The sequence below is a fragment of the Lithobates pipiens genome, unplaced genomic scaffold (genome assembly GCF_037356315.1).
Source record: "Lithobates pipiens isolate NorthernLeopardFrog02 unplaced genomic scaffold, aLitPip1_a1.2 Scaffold_8, whole genome shotgun sequence".
Classification (NCBI taxonomy): Eukaryota; Metazoa; Chordata; class Amphibia; order Anura; family Ranidae; genus Lithobates; species Lithobates pipiens.
The window spans coordinates 26,345,161-26,365,486 of record NW_027507903.1 but is presented as its reverse complement, the minus strand read 5'-3'; the positions used below and the strand labels follow the sequence as shown (position 1 = coordinate 26,365,486).

The following is a 20,326-nucleotide window of genomic DNA, read 5'->3' as shown; positions in this document are numbered from 1 at the left end:
ACAAGTTTATGCACCGTCGTGTACAGGCCCATTAAAAATTCAACAGACTTGTGTATACATTCCTCTCTCTTTCACAGTATAAAAAGGATCTCTACAATTTCATTTATTGACTTTCCACATCCACATTGCAAGAAACAAATTGCATATGGTGACAGCTATTGATAGCTATACTTATGGACGAGCAATCGGGAGATCTCACCTAACGGTTTTAGCTGCTCTACGTTTTGTCTGCCTTTTAGGTGTGTCATCGTCGTCGTCGTCGTCATCGTCATCTGATGATTCGGTCGTCCTCCTCTTACCACGCTGTGGCTTTTTCTGACTCCTCCCACCAGCCCTGGACGTACCTCTGAAAACACAGAATGATGGGTCTACATTGTGAAAAATGGCAAAACTGATGGAGACCGCTAAGGAAAATGCTAGACAGCGAAACGCATAGGAGAAAAGGTGTATAAATAGAAAGTGTACAAAGTGCACAATGACCCCTTTTCCTATCTGAAATTCATACAGTAATGCACAAGCTGATATGATCCGGCTACTTTTGCTTTGCTATACAGCTCAACTGCATAAGGGGAAAAAAACACTTTCCTTACCTTTCCCGATAGAGCCCAGGAATGCCCACCCCCAACATCCAAGTTCTTCCCCTGACTGCAAGCCTGAACTCAAATTCTAGCTGGCACATGCCAACTCAATATTTAAGCCTTAGTGAAATGGTGAACCTTGGCACTCCAGATGTTTTGGAACTACATTTCCCATGATGCTCATGCACTCTGTAGTGTAGTTGAGCATCATGGGAAATGTAGTTCCAAAACATCTGGAGTGCCAAGGTTCACCATCACCTAATTTCAGGTTTTCTCTGACTTTAACCACTTAAAGCGATTGTAAAGTCTCATTTATTTTTCATATAAAAATAACAAACATATACTTACCTCCCTCCTCTGTGCAGGTGGTTTTGCACAGAGCAGCCCCAATCCTCCTCTTCTCGGGTCCCTTTTCACTGCTCCTGGCCCCTCCCTCCTGTTCAGTGCCCCCACAGCAAGCAGCTTGCCACAGGAATGTATGTCGTCAGAATAGGCGACCCGTCAGAATTTGTAAGTGACGTTTTGTCATGGCCATCTTGGTACACCCCACACTCGGCCTCAGTAAGGAAACAGTGAGAAGGGGCGGCAAGCTGACATATTTGTACACCCACCGGAGTCTTGCCTTTCACACTTCTTTTTACCAGTAAACTGAGATAGAGAAATACAGAATTTAGCAATCCGTCTGACTGTTTTGATATTAAATTGTAAACCCCATTCAGACACTGAGCCATAAACTGCCCCTGCTCCTGATTGGCTAGCTGACTTTGATTGACAGCAGTGGGAGCCAATGGCACCGCTGCTGTGTCTCAGCCAATCAGGAGGGAGAATCTCAGATGGCTGACACACTCATGGACCTCGCCGGGCAGAGAGGGACCTCAGGTAAGTGTTAGGGGGGCTGTTGCACACAGAAGGCTTTTCATCTTAAATGTATAGAATGCATTCAGATCAAAAAAAAAAAAAACTTCTGACTTTACAATCCCTTTAATGTCTGCCCTAAAGCAATTTTACTGCTACAGGGCGGTATATTATATATATACATACATACACATACACACACACACACACACACACACACACACATACATATATACACACACACACACACACACACACATACATATATACACACACACACACACACATACACACACACACACACACACACCAGACTCTTCCAGGTAGGGGATGTGCATTCGTACCTCTGGCGGCTCGCTTCCATTGTAATTACTCACAGCAGGAGCCGCCCGGTGGGTGCACAGTACCCGATGTCCTCCGGCACCCGCCGATCATCAGGCAGAAAGACAGAACTGTGATCTGCCTATGTAAACAAGGAAGATCCTCATTCTGACAGGACGGAAGGGATGGAATAATATCCATTTCTTCTCCTAGTAAAAGCACCTCACTCAGTATAGTATAGTAAAACACTGGCTAGGCACACAGTTAACCCTTGTATCGCCCCTGAGGTTTAACCCCTTCCCAGCCAGTGTCATTAGTAGAATATTTTTTGGCTCTGATCACTGTATTTATGTCCCTGGTTCCCAAAAAGTGTCAGAACATCTGTCGCAATATCGCCGTCCCAATATAAGTCGCTGATCGCGACCATTCTTCAGTTACCTTCTGGTTTCTTGCCTAGGCAAATGATGGCCATACATCCCATGAGTCTTCAGGAGGGGAGGAGGGATTTTTTCAGCTAAGCACACCCTCCAGCTTGCATGCTTGCGCTAAAGGCAGATGAATTCAAGGAAGTAAATGGTACATGAATCATCCGCCCTTACTCAAGATGGTCATGGGCAGAATTGTTAGGGGAGTGTTTTTCAAAATAATTTCTCAACAAAATTAAGCATGGAGACATGGATGGATGTCGATGTACGCAAGCATGCGGCCTCTCGGACGGGTGGGCCTTGGCGCCAAGTGGCCACATATTTGCGTTCATTAGCGCAAATACAGCTGTGTCGAGAGCGCAGTTATCGACAGCTAACGAAAAGCTAACAATTGCTGCTTGCAGTCAGGGGCTTTCCGATCAGGTGACCCCTGCGACAGCCAATCACGGTGGTCACGTGATCCTAAACCCCACCCCTGGCATTCAAGGGGTTAAAAATGAAAGTGTTACCAACCCCACAATGCTCAGCCATTCGCATAAGCCTTTTATTTTATGAATGAATACAAGGCTTCTTCTGATTGGCAGTTTAAAGGTGGGAAGATGATGTTGCAATCTACATCTCAATCAGAAGAAGTCTTGTATTCACTCACAAAATACAAGGCTTTCTATGAATGGCTGGCAGGTTGTTCCGGGAAGGGGGTGGGAACTGCCCATACTGCTGGTGAAACACAGCGATGTATACTGTATGTAGCTTCCAGCTTGGTCCAAACAAGCTATTTAAAGTGTTACTAAACCCACAACAGTAAAATCAGCGTGTATATGCAGCCTAGCACGCTCGTTATACTCACTGTGGAACCTAAGGGGTTAATCCTCTGCTTTGTGTAAAAAGGGTGTTTGATCCGGTCCTCCCCTTCTTCCACTGTCCCCAATCAATTTTTCTGATAGAACAGAGCCGTGGGGGAAACTCTGCACATGCTCAGTTTGCTGTGCATTGCTAATATTAAAATAATAGGTGTCCTCCCCCCCCCAAAAAGAAAAAAAAATAATCAATCCTTGCTGACATTTACCTTTTTGCTGCAGCCCTCCGTGGTCTAAGCTTAGGTCTCTCTGTTTCATCGTCTTCACTGCTACTTTCTTCATCTTCCTCCTCATCCTCATCCTCAGAATCGAATATTGCCTCTCTGTCACAGTAAAGGGTTAATAAACAGAGAGCTCTCCCAGCCCCTTATTTTTAAGGCATGATAAAGGAAGCAAAAGAAAACATAGGGCTGCTTGATCCTGTCTTTGATCCTCCCCTTCTTCAAGAATGAAAACTCCTCCTACAAGCTTTAAACAGACACTGATAGAAGTCACAAGACTGCTATATACTGCTAACGAGAAAAGGTATCTTAGCAGTTTAGATTTACTAAAACCATTGCATTTCCATGTTCTGTGTACTGTGGGAGACCAGATATAGTGAATGCAGGTTCTGGGTTTAGTAACGCTTTAAGTCATAGTAAAGCTGGAGTTAAGGAATACTAAAGTCTTGTATTTTTTTTTGTTTTTGTTTTTTTAAATAACAAACATGTTATACTTACCTGCTCTGTGTAGTGGTTTTGCACAGAGCAGCTGTCGAGAACTGTCCCCCCGTACTGCGTAGGCGCAGCGCTTGCACAGTACGGATGACAAGGAGACCCCGAAAGTCTTCAAAGATGAACGGCGCCTGCACACTTAGTAGTACCTTGTGCCCCAAGTCCAGGTTCAAGCCCCACCATGCAAGTGGACATACGGTAGATGATATTAAACAGCGCTTAGTAAGACGGCCCCTCGCGGGCTCGCTTCACTCGCCATGCTCTGCAATTTTTTTATTCTAACTCTATGTCCACTTGGATGGTGGGGCTGAACCTGGCAGATGCCATTCATCTTCTGAGACCTTTGGCGTCTGTCTTGTGCAAGCGCAGTACAGGACGGATACTATCCGACGGGGGACAGTATTCGACAAGACACGACAGGCTCTCCTGGCCCCTCCCTCCTATCAAGTGCCCCCACAGCAAGCAGCTTGCTATGGAGGCACCCGAGCCGAGCTGCTGCTTTGTGTGCCCATTCAGACACGGAGCCGTAACTCGGTCCTGCCCCCTCTCCCCCCTTATTGGCTCACTGACTTTGATTGACAGCAATGGGAGCCAATAGCGCTCCCACTGTGTGTCTCAGCCAATCAGGTGGGAGAGTTTCCGACAGCTGAGTCTCTCATACAACATTGCTGAATCGAGACGGGGCTCAGGTAAGTATTAGGGGGGCTGAGGGGGGGGGGGGGTGCTGAACAGAGAAATGTTTATCTTAAATGCATGGAACGCATTAAGATCTATAAAAAATAAAAAACTCTGCCTTTATTTATTATACAGGATTTATATAGCGCCAACAGTCTGCACAGTGCTTGACAAAATGAAGGCGAACATTACAGTTACATTACGATTGTGTACAAGAGGAATCCGAGGGCCCTGCTCCTTAGAGCTTACAATCTAGAACCCCTTTTCGCTGACATTTACCTTCTTGCCGCAGCCCTCCGAGGTCGAGTCGTACGTCTCTCCGTTATATCGTCTTCACTGCTGTCTTCCTCATCGTCATCATCATCATCCTCAGAATCTTTTTTGGTCTCTCTGTCGCAGTAAAGGGTTAATAAATATAAAGCTCTCTCAGCCCCGTATTTTTAAAGGCACAATAAGGAAGCACAGATCTGCACTACCGGAGACCACAAATGTACTCACTTCTTGCTGGCGGATCGAAGACTTCTCCGCTTCGGACTTTCACTTTCAGAATCTGAGCACTGAAAAAATAAAAAAAAGAAGGGATATTTAATACATTTTGCAGACACATTGCAAATGTACACTTCTTCCAAATATGCATTATTACATATAAAAATCTTTTAACCCTGTAGCGGTACCCTCGTAGGGAATGCTGAGTGTAGTAGTCATTTTTTCCAAGCATCCTGAGACAAGAAAGCAGTCCTTGCACTTGTTATTTTTTTCAGATTTTTGGGGGATTTTACTGAGGGGAATTTAACTTGGATGGGGGCAGGAACTTATGAGATGCCCAGGTAATTGACAATCAAAGTTTGGGAACAACTATATACACCGGAGTATATACAATCTCCTCTTCTCCTCCTGCAGACTATCACTCCTCACTCCTCCAGCACATCACTTTTTTGCACTTCCTGGATCAGCTAGCACTGAAGGCCCGACACTGGCTCAATGCCGTTTGCAGGCAGGGACCGCGGGGCCCCTATGGTGTAGCAAACAAATAGAAAGTCCCAGTGCTAGCTGTCCTTGTGGCTACTATTCCCAGTACCACCTCTTCGGACACTGCCAGGCCTCCTGGCTGAAGCTGCCCCTTTCCTCGGCCCATGCCACCACCATCCCATCCTCCAGACTGGCTCTGCACCCATCCCAGACTGCTGCATATCGGTTGTGCCTCCCTGTCCTCCCGACTATGTGAACACTCGCCTGCCCTCTTGGCTGCCTCTGTGGAACTCCTGGAGACTTGCCCAGCAGTTTTCTCCCGCTGTCCTCTCTTGCTCCTCCTGTGCCTCCTGGTCAGGATACCTCTGTGGGTTGGAAAAGGGTCCTGTCTGTACCCAAGCCCAGGCCAAAGGTCACCCCACTCCAAACTGGGGAGCTCCCTCAAAGGCCCCAAAAGCCTAATACTCCACCTTCCACCTGATCAACTCCTCCACCCAGCTGGGCTGACCTTGGGTATTAAAGGAGGCCTGCCCCCTGCCAATTCAGATTAGGGATTGGTCAAAGCTACTCAGAATACCCTAGGCAGCGCACCTCTCTTTCCAGAAAACACCAGAACATTCTGGAAAGAAGTGGGAGGTCATGGTGATGATACCTGGGAGTCACCCAGCACTACTCTGAGCCACTCCCAGCCCAGATCAAAACACACCAGCCAAGCCTGGAAATGTACCCACTCTCACAAAATGTACCACTCTTCTAGCACACTAGAGGGCGCTACAACCCTTTCACTACAACTGATGTACAGCATACATCGGCAGCAGCCTAACAATTTACACACATTCCAAAGTCTGTAAATCTGACAAACCATCTCTTGGGTGGAAGTAATCAGGCAGCTTCCATGTACCAACCTCCAACCCCCCCCCCCCCCCCCCCCATACATTCACACCCCAGGTATATCTGTGCTCCATTAGCTTCAGTTTAAGGCAGGCAAGACCACCTTTTGTGGGGGGAATTCATGTGGTTGGGTTTAACTTTGTTACAATTGAAAAAAAACATTTTTGTTCATCACATAGGGGACAAAATGTCCCCTATGTGATGTTTTTTTTGGTGACAGGTTCCCTTTAATGAGACATCTAGGGTCTACAAGACCCACATTTCTCCTATGTGCTCCGTTGATTGTAATGCAATCCCACTGCATTACATTCTTTTCCGGCCTTGATGGCCTGGGAGACTGTCAACGGGGACCTGGAAGTGACGTCACACGTCAGTTATGCGACAACAACTAGAAGGGGAGGAGAGTGGATGCGTGTTTGCTCTCCTCCTCCCACCCATTTACCTGGCGGCGGCATATCTTAATGGACCTAGCTTTGTGCACTGGTTCAAATCATTTGGTGGAGGGGGGATTATGATGTGGGGTTGTTTTTCAGGGGTTGGGCTTGGCCCCTTAGTTCCAGCGAAGGGAAATCTTAAGGCGTCAGCATACCAAGACATTTTGGACAATTTTATGATCCCAACTTTTGGTGATGGCCCCTTCCTGTTCCAACATGACGGCACACCAGTGCCCAAAGCAAGGTCCATAAAGACATGGATGAGCGAGTTTGGGGTGGAGGAACTTGACTGGCCTGCACAGAGTCCTGACCTCAACCTGATAGAACACCTTGGGGATGAATTAAAGCGGAGACTGTGAGCCAGGCCTTCTCGTTCAACATCAGTGCCTGACTTCACAAATGCGCTTCTGGAAGAATGGTCAAACATTTCCATAGACACTCCTAAACCTTGTGGACGGCCTTCCCAGAAGAGATGAAGCTGTTATAGCTGCAAAGGGCGGGCCAACTCAATATTATACCCTACCGGGCTAAGACTGGGATGCCATTAAAGTTCATATATGTAAAAGCAGGAGTCCCAATACTTTTTGTAATATAGTGTATATTGAACATTATGTGCAGCCTTTTGGCGATGTCATGGGCCGCATTTGAGGCTCATAAAATTACAATCACTGATTTACTAACGTCAACCCTATCTTTGTTTAACCAAAAAAAAAAATAGTAATCTATTGCGTTTGTGCGCCCTAAATTTAGCATTTGTGTACTTTTTACTGAAAATTAGCACTCGACAAATAACTGTGCTAATATTCCGAGACATATAAATTTGGAACTACCACCATTTTATTCTCCAGAGTCTCTGCCGTCAGAAATCACATTTTACACTCCCTGCGCTGCCATTCTTGGTTGGTGACATTGTCCTACAAAATTGGCCAAATACATTTCCACAAACATTTATTTTTAATATTCAGATATTAACAGTTTAAAACAGAAATATTGAAGAACATCCTAGAAGTTTACTGCTCACCTCTGCTTTAATATTAAACCTTGAAGGTTCTTGTCTACTGCGGTTGGACCTCCTGACTCCGTACACATCGGGGTATTCCTCCCACATCTGTAAAAGGAAAGCAAATGTAAGGAGATCTCTGATTCACATTCTGTTACCCCCTCCGCTCATCTATCAGAATCCAAACAGCTAAAATGACCACAGCTCAAAATATAGTACAAATACTAAAGAGAAGCTACACTGTATCTGAGCACCACGTTCCAAAAGAGCCATTTAATTCATTTTATATATACAAAGAAACTCCCACAGCCATCCACGTCCCCATGCTTCTTTTTTTGCTGAGAAATCACTTAAAAAAAAAAAAAATAAACACAACCCCAGCATTTCTGGCCGCAACCATCTTGAGTAAGGGCAGATGACTCATGTACCATTTGCTTCCTTGAATTCATCTGCCCTTAGCTCAGGCATGCAAGCAGGAGGGTGTGCTTAGCTGAGAAAATCCCCTCCTGAAGACTCCTGGGATGTATGACATCATGTTCCCAGTTATAGAAACCAGGAAGTAATTAAAGAAATGTAAAAAAAAAAAAAAAACAGTTTAACCACTTGCCGACCACCGCACGCCAATATACGTTGGCACAATGGCAGCGGTGGGCAAATGGGCATACCTGTACATTCCATTTAAGATGTGAGGATAGCAGGTGCGCGCTGAATACAGCATGACCGTGCCCGCCGGACCAGCGGACCCGATGTCTGCCGGTCTCCCAACGATTGTGTCGCTGAGCCGCAGAACGGGGAGATACCTATGTAAACAAAGCATTTCCCTGTTCTGTCTTGTGTCATGACAGAGATCACCGCTCCCTGTCATTGGGAGCAGTGATCGCTGTCATGTCAGTGGTAGCCCATCCCCCCAGTTAGAATCACTCCCTAGGACACACTTAACCCCTTCCTTGCCTCCTAGTGGTTAACCCCTTCCTTGCTAGTGTCATTTACACAGTAATCCGTGCATTTTTATAGCACTGATTGCTGTATAAATGTCAATGGTCCCAAAATAGTGTAAAAAATGTCCGATGTGTCCGCAATAATGTCGCAGGCCCAATAAAAATCGCAGATCGCCGCCATTACTATTAAAAAAAAATGTTTTAAATAAAAATGTTATAAATCTATCCCCGATTTTGTAGACGCTATAACTTTTGCGCAAACCAATCAATATACGTTCATTGGGATTTTTTTTAACCAAAAATATGTAGAATACATAATCGGCCGAAACTGAGGAAAATAATATTTTTTTTTTTATTTTTTTTTTGGGCAATATTATAGCAAAAAGTAAAAAATAATGCGTTTTTTTTTTCAAAATTGTCGCTCTTTTTTGTTTATAGCGCAAAAAATAAAAACCACAGAGGTGATCAAATACCACCAAAAGCTCTATTTATGGGGGAAAAAAAAGGACATCAATTTTGTTTGGGTGCAATGTCGCATGACCGCGCAATTGTCAGTTAAAGCGACGCAGTGCCAAAGCACAAAAAGTGCTCTGGTCAGGAAGGGGGTAAAATCAAGTAAATATGGATATACCTTCCTATCTATTTGCTAATGTTAGCAGCATAAGGATTCAAAATACCGTATATACTCGAGTATAAGCCGAGATTTTCAGCCTCTTTTTTGAGGCTGAAAGTGCCCCCCTCGGCTTATACTCGAGTCATCGCCGTCTGACTGCTCGATCAGCGTATCGAGCAGACAGACGGCGGACATACTACAATTCGAAAGCCGCGCCTCCGCCTCCGCCTGTGATAGGCGGAACACTCAATTTCCCAGCAGTCAGTGTTCCGCCTATCACGGACATCCGCTCATCCTCGTACTACGGACGAGGATGAGACGATGTCCGTGATAGGCGGAACACAGGCTGCTGGGAAATTCAGTGTTCCGCCTATCACAGGCGAAGGCGGAGGCGCGGCTTTTGAATTTTAGAATGGCCGCCGAGGCGCCGACGAAGAGCGGCGATCCTGGCAAGGCACGGGACGGAGGCAAGGCAAGGCACGGCACGGGACGGGATGGAGGCAAGGCACGACACGGGACGGAGGCAAGGAGGCAAGGCACGGCACGGGACGGAGGCAAGGAGGCAAGGCACGGGACGGAGGCTCGGGACACAGGCTCGGGACACAGGTAGGCTGGACACACACACACACACAGGGATGGATGGATGGAGACACACACACACAGGGATGGATGGATGGATGGACACACACACACAGGGATGGATGGATGGATGGAGACACACACACACAGGGATGGATGGATGGATGGACACACACACACAGGGATGGATGGATGGATGGACACACACACACACACACAGGGATGGATGGATGGATGGACACACACACACACAGGGATGGATGGACGGACACACAGGGATGGACGGACACACACACAGGGATGGACAGGCATGTCTCACCCTCGGCTTATACACGAGTCAATAAGTTTGCCAGTTTTTTTGGGGGTAAATTGGGGGCCTCGGCTTATATTCGGGTCGGCCTATACTCGAGTATATACGGTAGTCAATGTTGATTGAGAGAGTGAAGTTCTACTTTAAATAAAAAAGGGAGCCTTGGTTTTACATTGTATGCAATCAAAGATACACTATATTGTCAAAAGTATTGGGACACTTGCCTTTACATGAACTCTAATGGCATCCCAGTCTTAGTCCGTAGGGTTCAATATTGAATTACGCCCCCCCCCCCCCCCCCTTGCAGCTATAACAGCTTCAACACTTCTGGGAAGGCTGTCCACAAGGTTTAGGAGTGTCTCTATGGGAATGTTTGACCATTCTTCCAGAAGAGCATTTGTGAGGTCAGGCACTGATGCTGAACAAGAAGGCCTGGCTCGCAGTCTTCCCTTTAATTCATCCGAAAGGCGTTCCATCAGGTTGAGGTCAGGACTCTGTGCAGGCCGGTCAAGTTTCTCCACCCCCAAACTCGCTCATCCTTGTCTTTATGGACCTTGCTTTGTGTACTGGTGCGAAGTCATGTTGGAACCTGAAGGGGCCATCCCCAAATTGTTCCCAGGAAGTCAGGATCATGAAATTGTCCAAAATGTCTTAGTATGATGACACCTTACGATTTCCCTTCACTGGAACTAAGGGGCCAATCCCAACCCCTGAAAAAAAATCCCACACCATAATCCCTCCTCCACCAAATGGGTTGGACCAGTGCACATAGCAAGGTCCATAAAAGCCATGAATGAGTGAGTTTGGGGTGGAGGAAATTGACTGGTCTGCACCGAGTCCTGACCTCAACCTGATAGAACACCTTTGGGATGAATTAAAGTGGAAACTGCAAGCCAGCCCTTCTCGTTCAACATCAAAGTCCTGAGCTCAACCCGCCAGAACACTTTGGGATGAATTAGAGTCTCGTCCAACATCAGTGCCTGACCTCACAAATACACTTCTGGAAGTATGGTCAAACATTCCCATAGACACACTACTAAACCTTGTGGACAGCCTTCCCAGAAGAGTTGAAGCTGATAAAGCAGCAAAGGGTGGGCCAACTCAATATTGAGCCGTCTGTGTCAACAGAAGCAGACCGGGCAGCTCAGGAGCGAGCTTGCACTAGTGCCCCCATAGAAAGCGGTTATGGGGGCACTCACTGAGAAGGTGGAGCCGGGAGCGCCGACGAGGGCCCCAAAAAAGGAAGATCAGGGCTTCTCTGTGCAAAACCATTGTAAATGAACATGTTTATGACTTTATTAAAACTTATCAATCACTTTAAATACAGGTCTAGGCAATAGCGTTAGGCATAGAAAACAGAAGGTAACATCAATGTACAAATGGAACAATGTTGTATCAGTTTGTAACCTTTTTAGTATTCTGTGTGGAACAGAAACTGAATATGAAAACTGAATAGTGTTATTACCAATGGCAGTCCTTCATTTTCACACCTTCACAAGAACATCTAAATTCCTACTGGTTACAATGGGAAACCCTTCAATTTCCTTTTTGCACCTTTCTTCTAAATGGACCTACACTGAGAGCAAAGAGCAATGAGGATGCACCACGGGGCAGCAACTCCTAAAGATAAAAATCTGGTGGCCATGGGTGAGCGCCCTTCCAACATCACCACCGTCCTTTGTACTGCACTGGTGATGAGCCCATATGCTTGTAAGCACACAGGAATTGCTGAGACTTCCCAAGATTCACAAATCCCCTCAAGAACGTCTTGCCTTTTTTACATCCGCCAGTCTCTCCTTTTTGGGAAGATTCTTCTGTTTTGGGTCGGCCGATGCTTCCTGGGTTTTGGAGCCTGCTGATTCGCATTCTGATTCAGAATGACTCTCTGAAGACTCAGAGCTGCTATTGGATTCACTGGCCTGCCCACTTGCCTGCTCACTTGCTTGTTCACTTTCTGATTGGCTGCCTGACTCAGAGGCGGAGTGATTGGACTCTTCAGAGGCTGAATGGCTGAAAAAGAAAAATAAAAAGCAATGAGGGGAAAAGCGTTATAAGATGAATCCTTCATAGGCGAATCACTTATCTGACATTTGTTGTTTAAAAGTTTAAATCTCTATCTTTTGCTAGAAAATATTACTTAGAACCTCCAAACATTTATATAATGTATATATATATATATATATATATATATATATTTTTATTAGCAGAGACCCTAGAGAATAAAATGGCTGTTGCTGCAATATGTTTTGCTAGAAAATTACTTAGAACCCCAAACATATTATATATATTAGTCCAGGGGTTTCCAAACTATGGTTCTCCAGTTGTTCAGGAACTACAATTCCCATCATGCCTCATCATGTCTGTGAATGTCAGAGTTTTACAATGCATCATGGGACGTGTAGTTCCGCAACAGCTGGACAGTCTTAGTAGAGTCATTCCAGACAAAATCGTTACAATCATCTGTTCAGACCAAGATTACGCTTCGGCCGATTTGTTTGCGCCCTTAGATCAGACAGAAAACATCTATCTCTCTCATATATATATATATATATATATATATATATATATATATATATATATATATATATATATATATATATATATTTAGCAGAGACCCTAGAGAATAAAATGGTGGTTGTCGCAATATTTTAAGTCACACTGTATTTCACAGGAGTGTTTCAAACGCGTTGTTTTTGGAAAGAAAATATTTTTTGCTAGAAAATTACTTAGAACCCCAAACATTATATATATATATATATATATATATTTTTTTTTAGCAGAGACCCTAGAGAATAAAATGGGTGTTGCTGCAATATGTTTTGCTACAAAATTACTTGGAACCCCAAATATATTTTATAATAAATCTATCTATCTATATATCTATATCTATATATATCTCTATCTATCTATCTATCTATCTATCTATCTATATATATATATATATATATATATATATATATATATATATATATAGAGACCCTAGAGAATAAATTGGTGGTCACTACAATATTTTATGTCACACTGTATTTGTGCAGCGGTGTTTCAAACGTATTGTTTTTGGAAAAAAATACACTTTCATGAATTAAAAAAATAAATAAAATAAAAACAGTAAAGTGAGCCCAATTTTTATGTAGAATGGGAAAGAAGCTGTTACGCTGAGTAAATAGATACCCAACATGTCATGCTTCAAAATTGCGTCAGATTACGGCACTCCATAGGTGACACTAACATTTTATACAGTTTACTTGTTTAGAGTTAAAGAGGAGGTCTAGTGCTAGACTACACTCGGGGCTCCAGCCCATGTCAGTGCCCCCGACGTCACTGGCAAAAAGCGTGGTGAGAAGTAGACAACTGTTGGATGCAAGATTTCGCCTCATGGGGTAAGGATGGTCAAGTGAGGGATCAGCCCAGAACTACATGGGAACAGCTCGTAAATGATCTCTAAGCAGTTGGGACCACAGTCACCAAACAAACTATTAGTAACACAATATGCTGCCATGAACTGAAATCCACCCACAAGGTCCTTCTCAGGAAGACACATGTACAGGCCCGTCTGAAGTTTGCCAATGAACATCTAAATGATTAAGAGAATAAGTGGAAGAAAGTTTTGTGGTCAGATGAGATCAGAATTGAACTCTTTGGCATTAACTCGACCGTGTTTGGAGGAAGAAAAATGCTGACTTTGACCCCAAGAACACCATCCCAATAGTCAAGCACAGAGGTGGAAACATACTTTGGGGCTGTTTCTCTGCTAAAGGTACAGGCAGACTTTGCCGCATTAAAGGACCGAAGGACGGGGCCATGTATTGTAAAATCTTGGTTGAGAACCTTCTTTCCTTAGCCAGAACACCGAAGATGGGTCTTCCAGCATGACAATGACCCAAAACATACTTCCAAGGCAACAAGAAGCATGTTAAAGCCATGGAGTGGCCTAGCCAGTCTCCAGACCTTAATCATATAGAAATCAATCCTATAGAAAATTTATGGAGGGAGCTGAAACTTCGAGTTGCTAAGTGACAGCCAAGATACCTTAAAGATTTAGAGAAGATCTGTAAAGAGAGGACCAAAATCCCTCCTGAGATGTGTGAAAACCTGATCACCAACTACAAGAAATGTCTGACCTCTGTGCTTCCCTACAAGGGTTTCTCCACCAAGTACTAAGTCATGTTTTGCTTGGGGATCAAATACTTAATTTATTGTTTTATAAGTTTTGTTCTGGATATTTGGTTGATATTGTGTCTCTATCATTTAAAATACACCCATGATAAAAATTATAGACCCTTCATTTCTTTGTAAGTGGGCAAACCTACAAAATCTTCAGGGGATCAAATTATTATCATCCCCACTGTAACTTTTTGATTTTATCTCTTCTCGCGCATGCTATCGAGCAGGGTCCTCCGATTCCTCCTGTATTGAAACTGTACTGTCTGTCCTCATTTGGTAAAGCACTGCACAAACTGTTGGCGCTTTATAAATCCTGTATTTTAATAACTATTTTAATCCTGTGACCCAACATACATGGTCCAACAACAAATTCAATAAAAGATGGTCATCATTTAAATCGACAACTCTGCCCCCCCATGAGTAACCATATCCATACATCTCCTTAAGTCCTATCTCAAAGGTGTCGTCTGTCTCCTAGATGCTGTTTAGATGCATTCATTATACGCAAAAGCGTTTCTTGTTAGGTTCAATACCATTAAGAAAGTTTCCTATAGTTTGCTGTTTTTTTTTTTTTTTTTCTCAGGTCTTCATCTGGGGTTACCGAGGGGGGGGGACAGGCACCAGATGTTCTCAATCCCCTCTCACTTCTCACGTAAAATGTCCTCCCTTCCTCTCTTTCCCACTCCTACCCACTCTCCTCTCTTCCAAGTTCCTCTCCCCCTCTTCCCTTTTGAAAAGGAGTTATTGCCTTCACTGAGATTGTATACCCTACACCAGTGATGGCGAACCTTGGCACCCCAGATGTTTTGGAACTACATTTCCCATGATGCTCATGTATTCTGCAGTGTAGTTGTGCATCATGGGAAATGTAGTTCCAAAACATCTGGGGTGCCAAGGTTCACCATCCCTGCCCTACACGATGGCAATGTATGTAATCTATTTTTGGATAACGCCAATAAAATATATTTGAAAAAAAAAAAAAATTTTTTTTTATTATTATAAATAAAAATATACAGATATCGAGAGAGAGAGAGAGAGAGAGAGAGAGAGAGAGAGAGAGAGAGAGAGAGAGAGAGAGAGAGAGAGAGAGAGAGAGAGAGAGAGACAGAGAGACAGAGAGACAGAGAGACAGAGAGAGAGAGAGAGAATATAATATATAGTATTATGTATAATAATACACACACATAAAAAAAAATAACAATAAATATAATAATCATAATAAAACAATTCATCCTCTGCTTGTATCTGCTGCTAATAAATGTGATCACATTTTGGAACCACTGATAATAATATTCTGTTCTCTCCCCGGACTCACAGACCAGATTCACAGCAATAAAATGCACAGTCAGCAGACCATATTTTGGGATGCGACACGTTGCAGCGAGCGAGCGTCATGCGATACAGCGTGTAACTCTGTACAGCGGGATGATGCTGCGTACCAACAAATAACGACGTGGGAAAATCAGATTAGAGAAGACAAAACGCACACACACACACACACACACACACACAAGCCAAATAACCATGACACCGAACAGGACGTCTCCTGCCAAAGCCATTTCCCGGGTCACCGCCCTGTCCTGACATTTATATTTCTAGGATTGCAAATTGGCTACAAAAATTTGACATTTCCATAAACCCAACATACAAACGAATGTTGCTCTCTATTCTGTAATGCAATCTAACAATCTGATGACGGAGCTCATTTTGCATGTCATTATCCTGAAAGCGACAGCAGGGGGCAGCACCAACAAGCCGAGATCTTTTCTCTAAGAGGATTAAAGGGCTGCCGGCTATTCGCCATTTTGTAATGTAATCCTGTGACACGCCGTGTTCCAGCAGCTGCTGCACTGACCCAAAATGGAGAATCGCAAAAGGCATGCCTGCAGTCCTGTGTGGGTGGAAAAGACGAGGACAAATCTCTGCAACCGAGAAATTTTTACAAATAAAAAAAAATAGAAAAAGTAATCAGAAACTTCTAAACCTTTTCTCTGGGAGCTGCACATGTTCCCATAATAAAATAGTGGAAGTAGTTTTGTGTCCCTAGGACAGGGTAAATATAGTAAGTGATGTTCCATATCCGCGGGGGGGGAGGGGAGAGAAGGCTCCAAATTCTGATCCGTCTGAGTCACTCTGATTACAGAAGTGTGAAGAGCTGAAACAGGAACTCACTGCTAATGTTGGAATATTTCTCATCAATGTGTTCATTAATCTGTACCCAAATAAAATATATAAAAGATATTTATTTCATGTATAAGGTTTGGTTCACACTAGCACACGCTCTGAAAAGCGATCTGCAATGGATCGTTTTTCAGAGTGCTAAGCAACCGCTATCCTGCCACCTTCTGAATGCCTGTTTGTTTATTTGCCAAATGGCAATTTAAAAAGTAGTGCAAATGCCACGTTTTGGCTTGCAGTTGTGCCATGCCCCCCCCCCCCCCCCCCCATTGACCTTTATGGCTGAGTTTGACAAGAGGTGCCACCTGTCAAGGTCGCCACACAAAGGGGTCTATTTACTAAAACTGGAGCACTCAGAATCTGGTGCAGCTGTGCAGCCAATCAGCTTCTAACTTCATCTTATTAAATTAAGCTTTTACAATGAAGCCATGTTCACACCGCTTCGAGACGACATTGGCCTGCGACTTCGGATCCGAATTCAATGCGACTTTAACCGCTGCACACAGATACAGGTCGGCAGAATGGCACAGGCAGGCAAATTGGCGTATAGGTACATCCCTTTAAATTTGCCGCCCCCGGAACTCGATGTTTGCCAGCGGCCCGCTATAGCGGTGTGGAGAGGCAGAACGGGGAAGTGCTTATGTAAACAAGGCATTTCCCTGTTCTGCCTAGCAACATGACAGAGAACACTGCTCCCTGGGAGCAGTGATCTCAGTCATGTCCTAGGTAGCCCACACCCCCGCCCCCCCACAGTTAGAATTACTCCCTAGGACACACTTAATCCCATGATCGCCCCCTAGTATTTAACCTCTTCCCTGCCAGTGTCATTTATACAATAATCAGTGCATTTTTATAGCACTGATCGCTGTATAAATGACAATGGTCCCAAAATAGTGTCAAAAGTGTCTGATGTGTCCGCCATAATGTCGCAGTCATGATAAAAATCGCAGATCGCCGCCATTACTAATAAAAGAAAAAATAATAAAAATGCCATAAATCTATCCCCTATTTTGTAGACACTATAACTTTTGTGCAAACCAATCAATAAACGCTTATTGCGATTTTATTACAAAAAATATGTAGAATACATATCGGCCTAAACTGAGGGAAAAATTAGTTTTTTTATATATTTTGGGGGATATTTATTATAGCAAAAAGTAAAAAATATTGCTTTCTTTTTTCAAAATAGTTTTTTTTTGTTTATAGAGCAAAAAAATAAAAACCTCGAGGTGATCAAATACCACCAAAAGAAAGCGCTATTTGTGGGGGGGGGGGGGCGTAAATTTTGCTCGGGTACAATGTCACACGACTGCGTAATTGTCAGCTAAAGCGACGCAGTGCCGAATTGCAAAAAAATGCTCTGGTCAGGAAAGGGGTAAAATCTTCCAGGGCTGAAGTGGTTAATGAACAGGATCCACTTTTGAGATTAGTGCGACTTGTCCTTTGACCAATCAAAACAATTCCTTTGGCTCTGGAATGCAGCGGCGGTCCTTCCATAGAGAGGGTGCATGGGCGCCGCCACCCCTGAACTACATATTAGGGCACCCGACCATGGATTCCAATGGGCGGGGGGGGTTTTAAGCACCTGATTAGAGCCAGAGGCTCTAATAGGCTTAAAAAGAGCACTGCCCACCTAGTTGTGCGACGATAGCGAATTAATTTTTCGCAATTTTAACACCAAAGTTCCTCTCCGCCAATCAGGAGGCAGGTCGTGAAACCTGTTTCCCGATTGGCCAAAGCGTCAGGCGATTCTATTGGAGACACACGGTGCATGCAGGAAGCATTAGGCACGGACACCAGAGCCGCTGTGGCCTGCACTCCAGGAGAGGACACCACAGCCCCGCTACACGAGCGGGTAAATGCCGGACCACCCGATGGGGGGGGGGGGGTGTTAGTGTTGTCAATGCCATGCAACCGGGGGAGTTTGTTTGCCGCACCCCAAAAGAAGAACCCACCAGCCGTCACTTCCGATTGCCCAGCAAATTAAATTCACATCTCTCCTTCCCCAAAGCAATCCCCCCAAGTTGAGATCATGTGGCCTTCAGAAGGGGGCACTCGCTCCCCCCACCTGGCTGCATGCTTGGATAAGGGACTGGTATGGATCTTGACTAGGGATGAGCTTCGAGTTCGAGTCGAACTCATGTTCTACTCGAACATTGCCTGTTCAGCGAACAGTGAACAATTTGGGCTGTTCGCAGCAAATTCGAAAAGCCGGAACACCCTATACAAGTCTATGGGAGAAATCTAAATTTTTTTAAAAAAAATTCAAATTGATCCATGTCCCCTGGGGCAGGACCCGGGTCCCCAAACACTTTTTAGGACAGTAACCTGTATATTACCCTTTAAAATGAGCACTTTAGATTGTGAACGTTCGAGTCCCATAGACTTTAATAGGGTTCTAAAGTGACGTGTGGGTGACCCCGCCCCCTCTGATGTAACGGAAACCTGCGTTTTTGATGCGGGGTTCCCCTTAATATCCATATCAGACCTGAAGGGTCTGGTTATGGATATTTAGGGGGTCCCCCACGTCAATTTATTTTTATTTTTTAATTTGACACGGGGTTCCCCTTAATATCCATACCAGACCTGAAGGGCCTGGTAATTGAATTTAGGGGAACCCCCACGCTTTTTTTTTTTTTTTATCAATGAATGGATGAATTGTCGGCTAATGCAGAGAACACTCATTGAGTGTTCTCTGTATTACGGGACCCGACAATAGCTGCAAGTGATTTTAAAAGACTGTGTCATTTGTGCACAGGGACAGTTCTAAGCACCAGAAACATGCGCCCCTTCACAGGCATACTATAGACACCCCCCAGCTACGAAATTTAAAGGAATATTACACTTTTATTGTTCCCCTCTAATCATTATTAAAATCACTGCTCCTGAAAAAACGGCCGTTTTTAAAACTTTTTTTTGCATTGATACATGTCCCCTGGGGCAGGCCCCGGGTCCCCAAACACTTTTTAGGACAGTAACCTGCATATTACCCTTTAAAATGAGCACTTTAGATTGTGAACGTTCGAGTCCCATAGACTTTAATAGGGTTCTAAAGTTCACACAAAGTTTAGGTCTGTTCGCAGGTTCTGGTGCGAACCGAACAGGGGGGTGTTCGGCTCATCCCTAATCTTGACCCATCGTTATGTAAAAAAAAATATATAAAATTATATATAATGCCGGCAGTCATCCTTGGTGATCAGCTTGTGCTGTGACCAACGGCATCGCCGGCACACATCCCTTATGGGGAAAGGCAGAAGTTTGTTAGGAATTTGCCTGGCTTTAGTTACAATTTTCATAAGAAAACGGAGCGGCAGAACGGGGAGATGTAACCGAGGAATTTCCTTGTTCTGCCTAGAAACATGACAGGGATCTATTGCTCCCTATCATTGGGAGCAGTGACCTCCGTCATGTTCTAGTGAGCCCAGCTACAGTTAGAACACGTCCCAGGAAACACAGTTAACCCCTTGATCGCTCCTCTAGTGTTTAACCCCTTCCCTGCCAGTGTCATTTACACAATAATCAGTGCATTTTTATAGCACCGAGCGCTGTATAAATGTCAATGGTCACAAAATAGTGTCAAGAGTGTCCGCTGCTATCATGACAAAAATCATAGATCGCCGCCATTACTAATAAAAATGCCATAAAACTATCCCCTATTTTTTTAGACACTATACATTTTGCGCAAACCAATCAATATTCGCTTATTGCGATTTTTTTTAAACCAAAAATATGTAGAAGAATACATATCGGCCTAAACTGAGGAAGAAATTTTTGGGATATTTATTATAGCAAAAAGTAATATATATATATATATATATATATATAT

At 44.1% G+C, this 20,326-nt stretch overlaps 1 protein-coding gene across 4 annotated transcripts in view; it reads right to left on the bottom strand.

The window, feature by feature from the left end:
* Positions 1-20,326, bottom strand: part of CHD2 (chromodomain helicase DNA binding protein 2) — a 120,301-nt gene that overhangs the window by 79,312 nt on the left and 20,663 nt on the right. For 2 of the 4 annotated variants that reach the window (XM_077473075.1, XM_077473076.1), the window contains exons 3-8: positions 11,931-12,168; positions 7,740-7,826; positions 4,923-4,981; positions 4,704-4,814; positions 3,246-3,359; positions 200-346 (exon numbers count right to left, since the gene is read on the bottom strand). In XM_077473075.1, the coding sequence (XP_077329201.1) occupies positions 200-346; positions 3,246-3,359; positions 4,704-4,814; positions 4,923-4,981; positions 7,740-7,826; positions 11,931-12,168 (756 nt within the window). The remainder of the gene's footprint in view (positions 1-199; positions 347-3,245; positions 3,360-4,703; positions 4,815-4,922; positions 4,982-7,739; positions 7,827-11,930; positions 12,169-20,326) is intronic. The other 2 variants (XM_077473078.1, XM_077473077.1) reach the window with 2 other exon arrangements.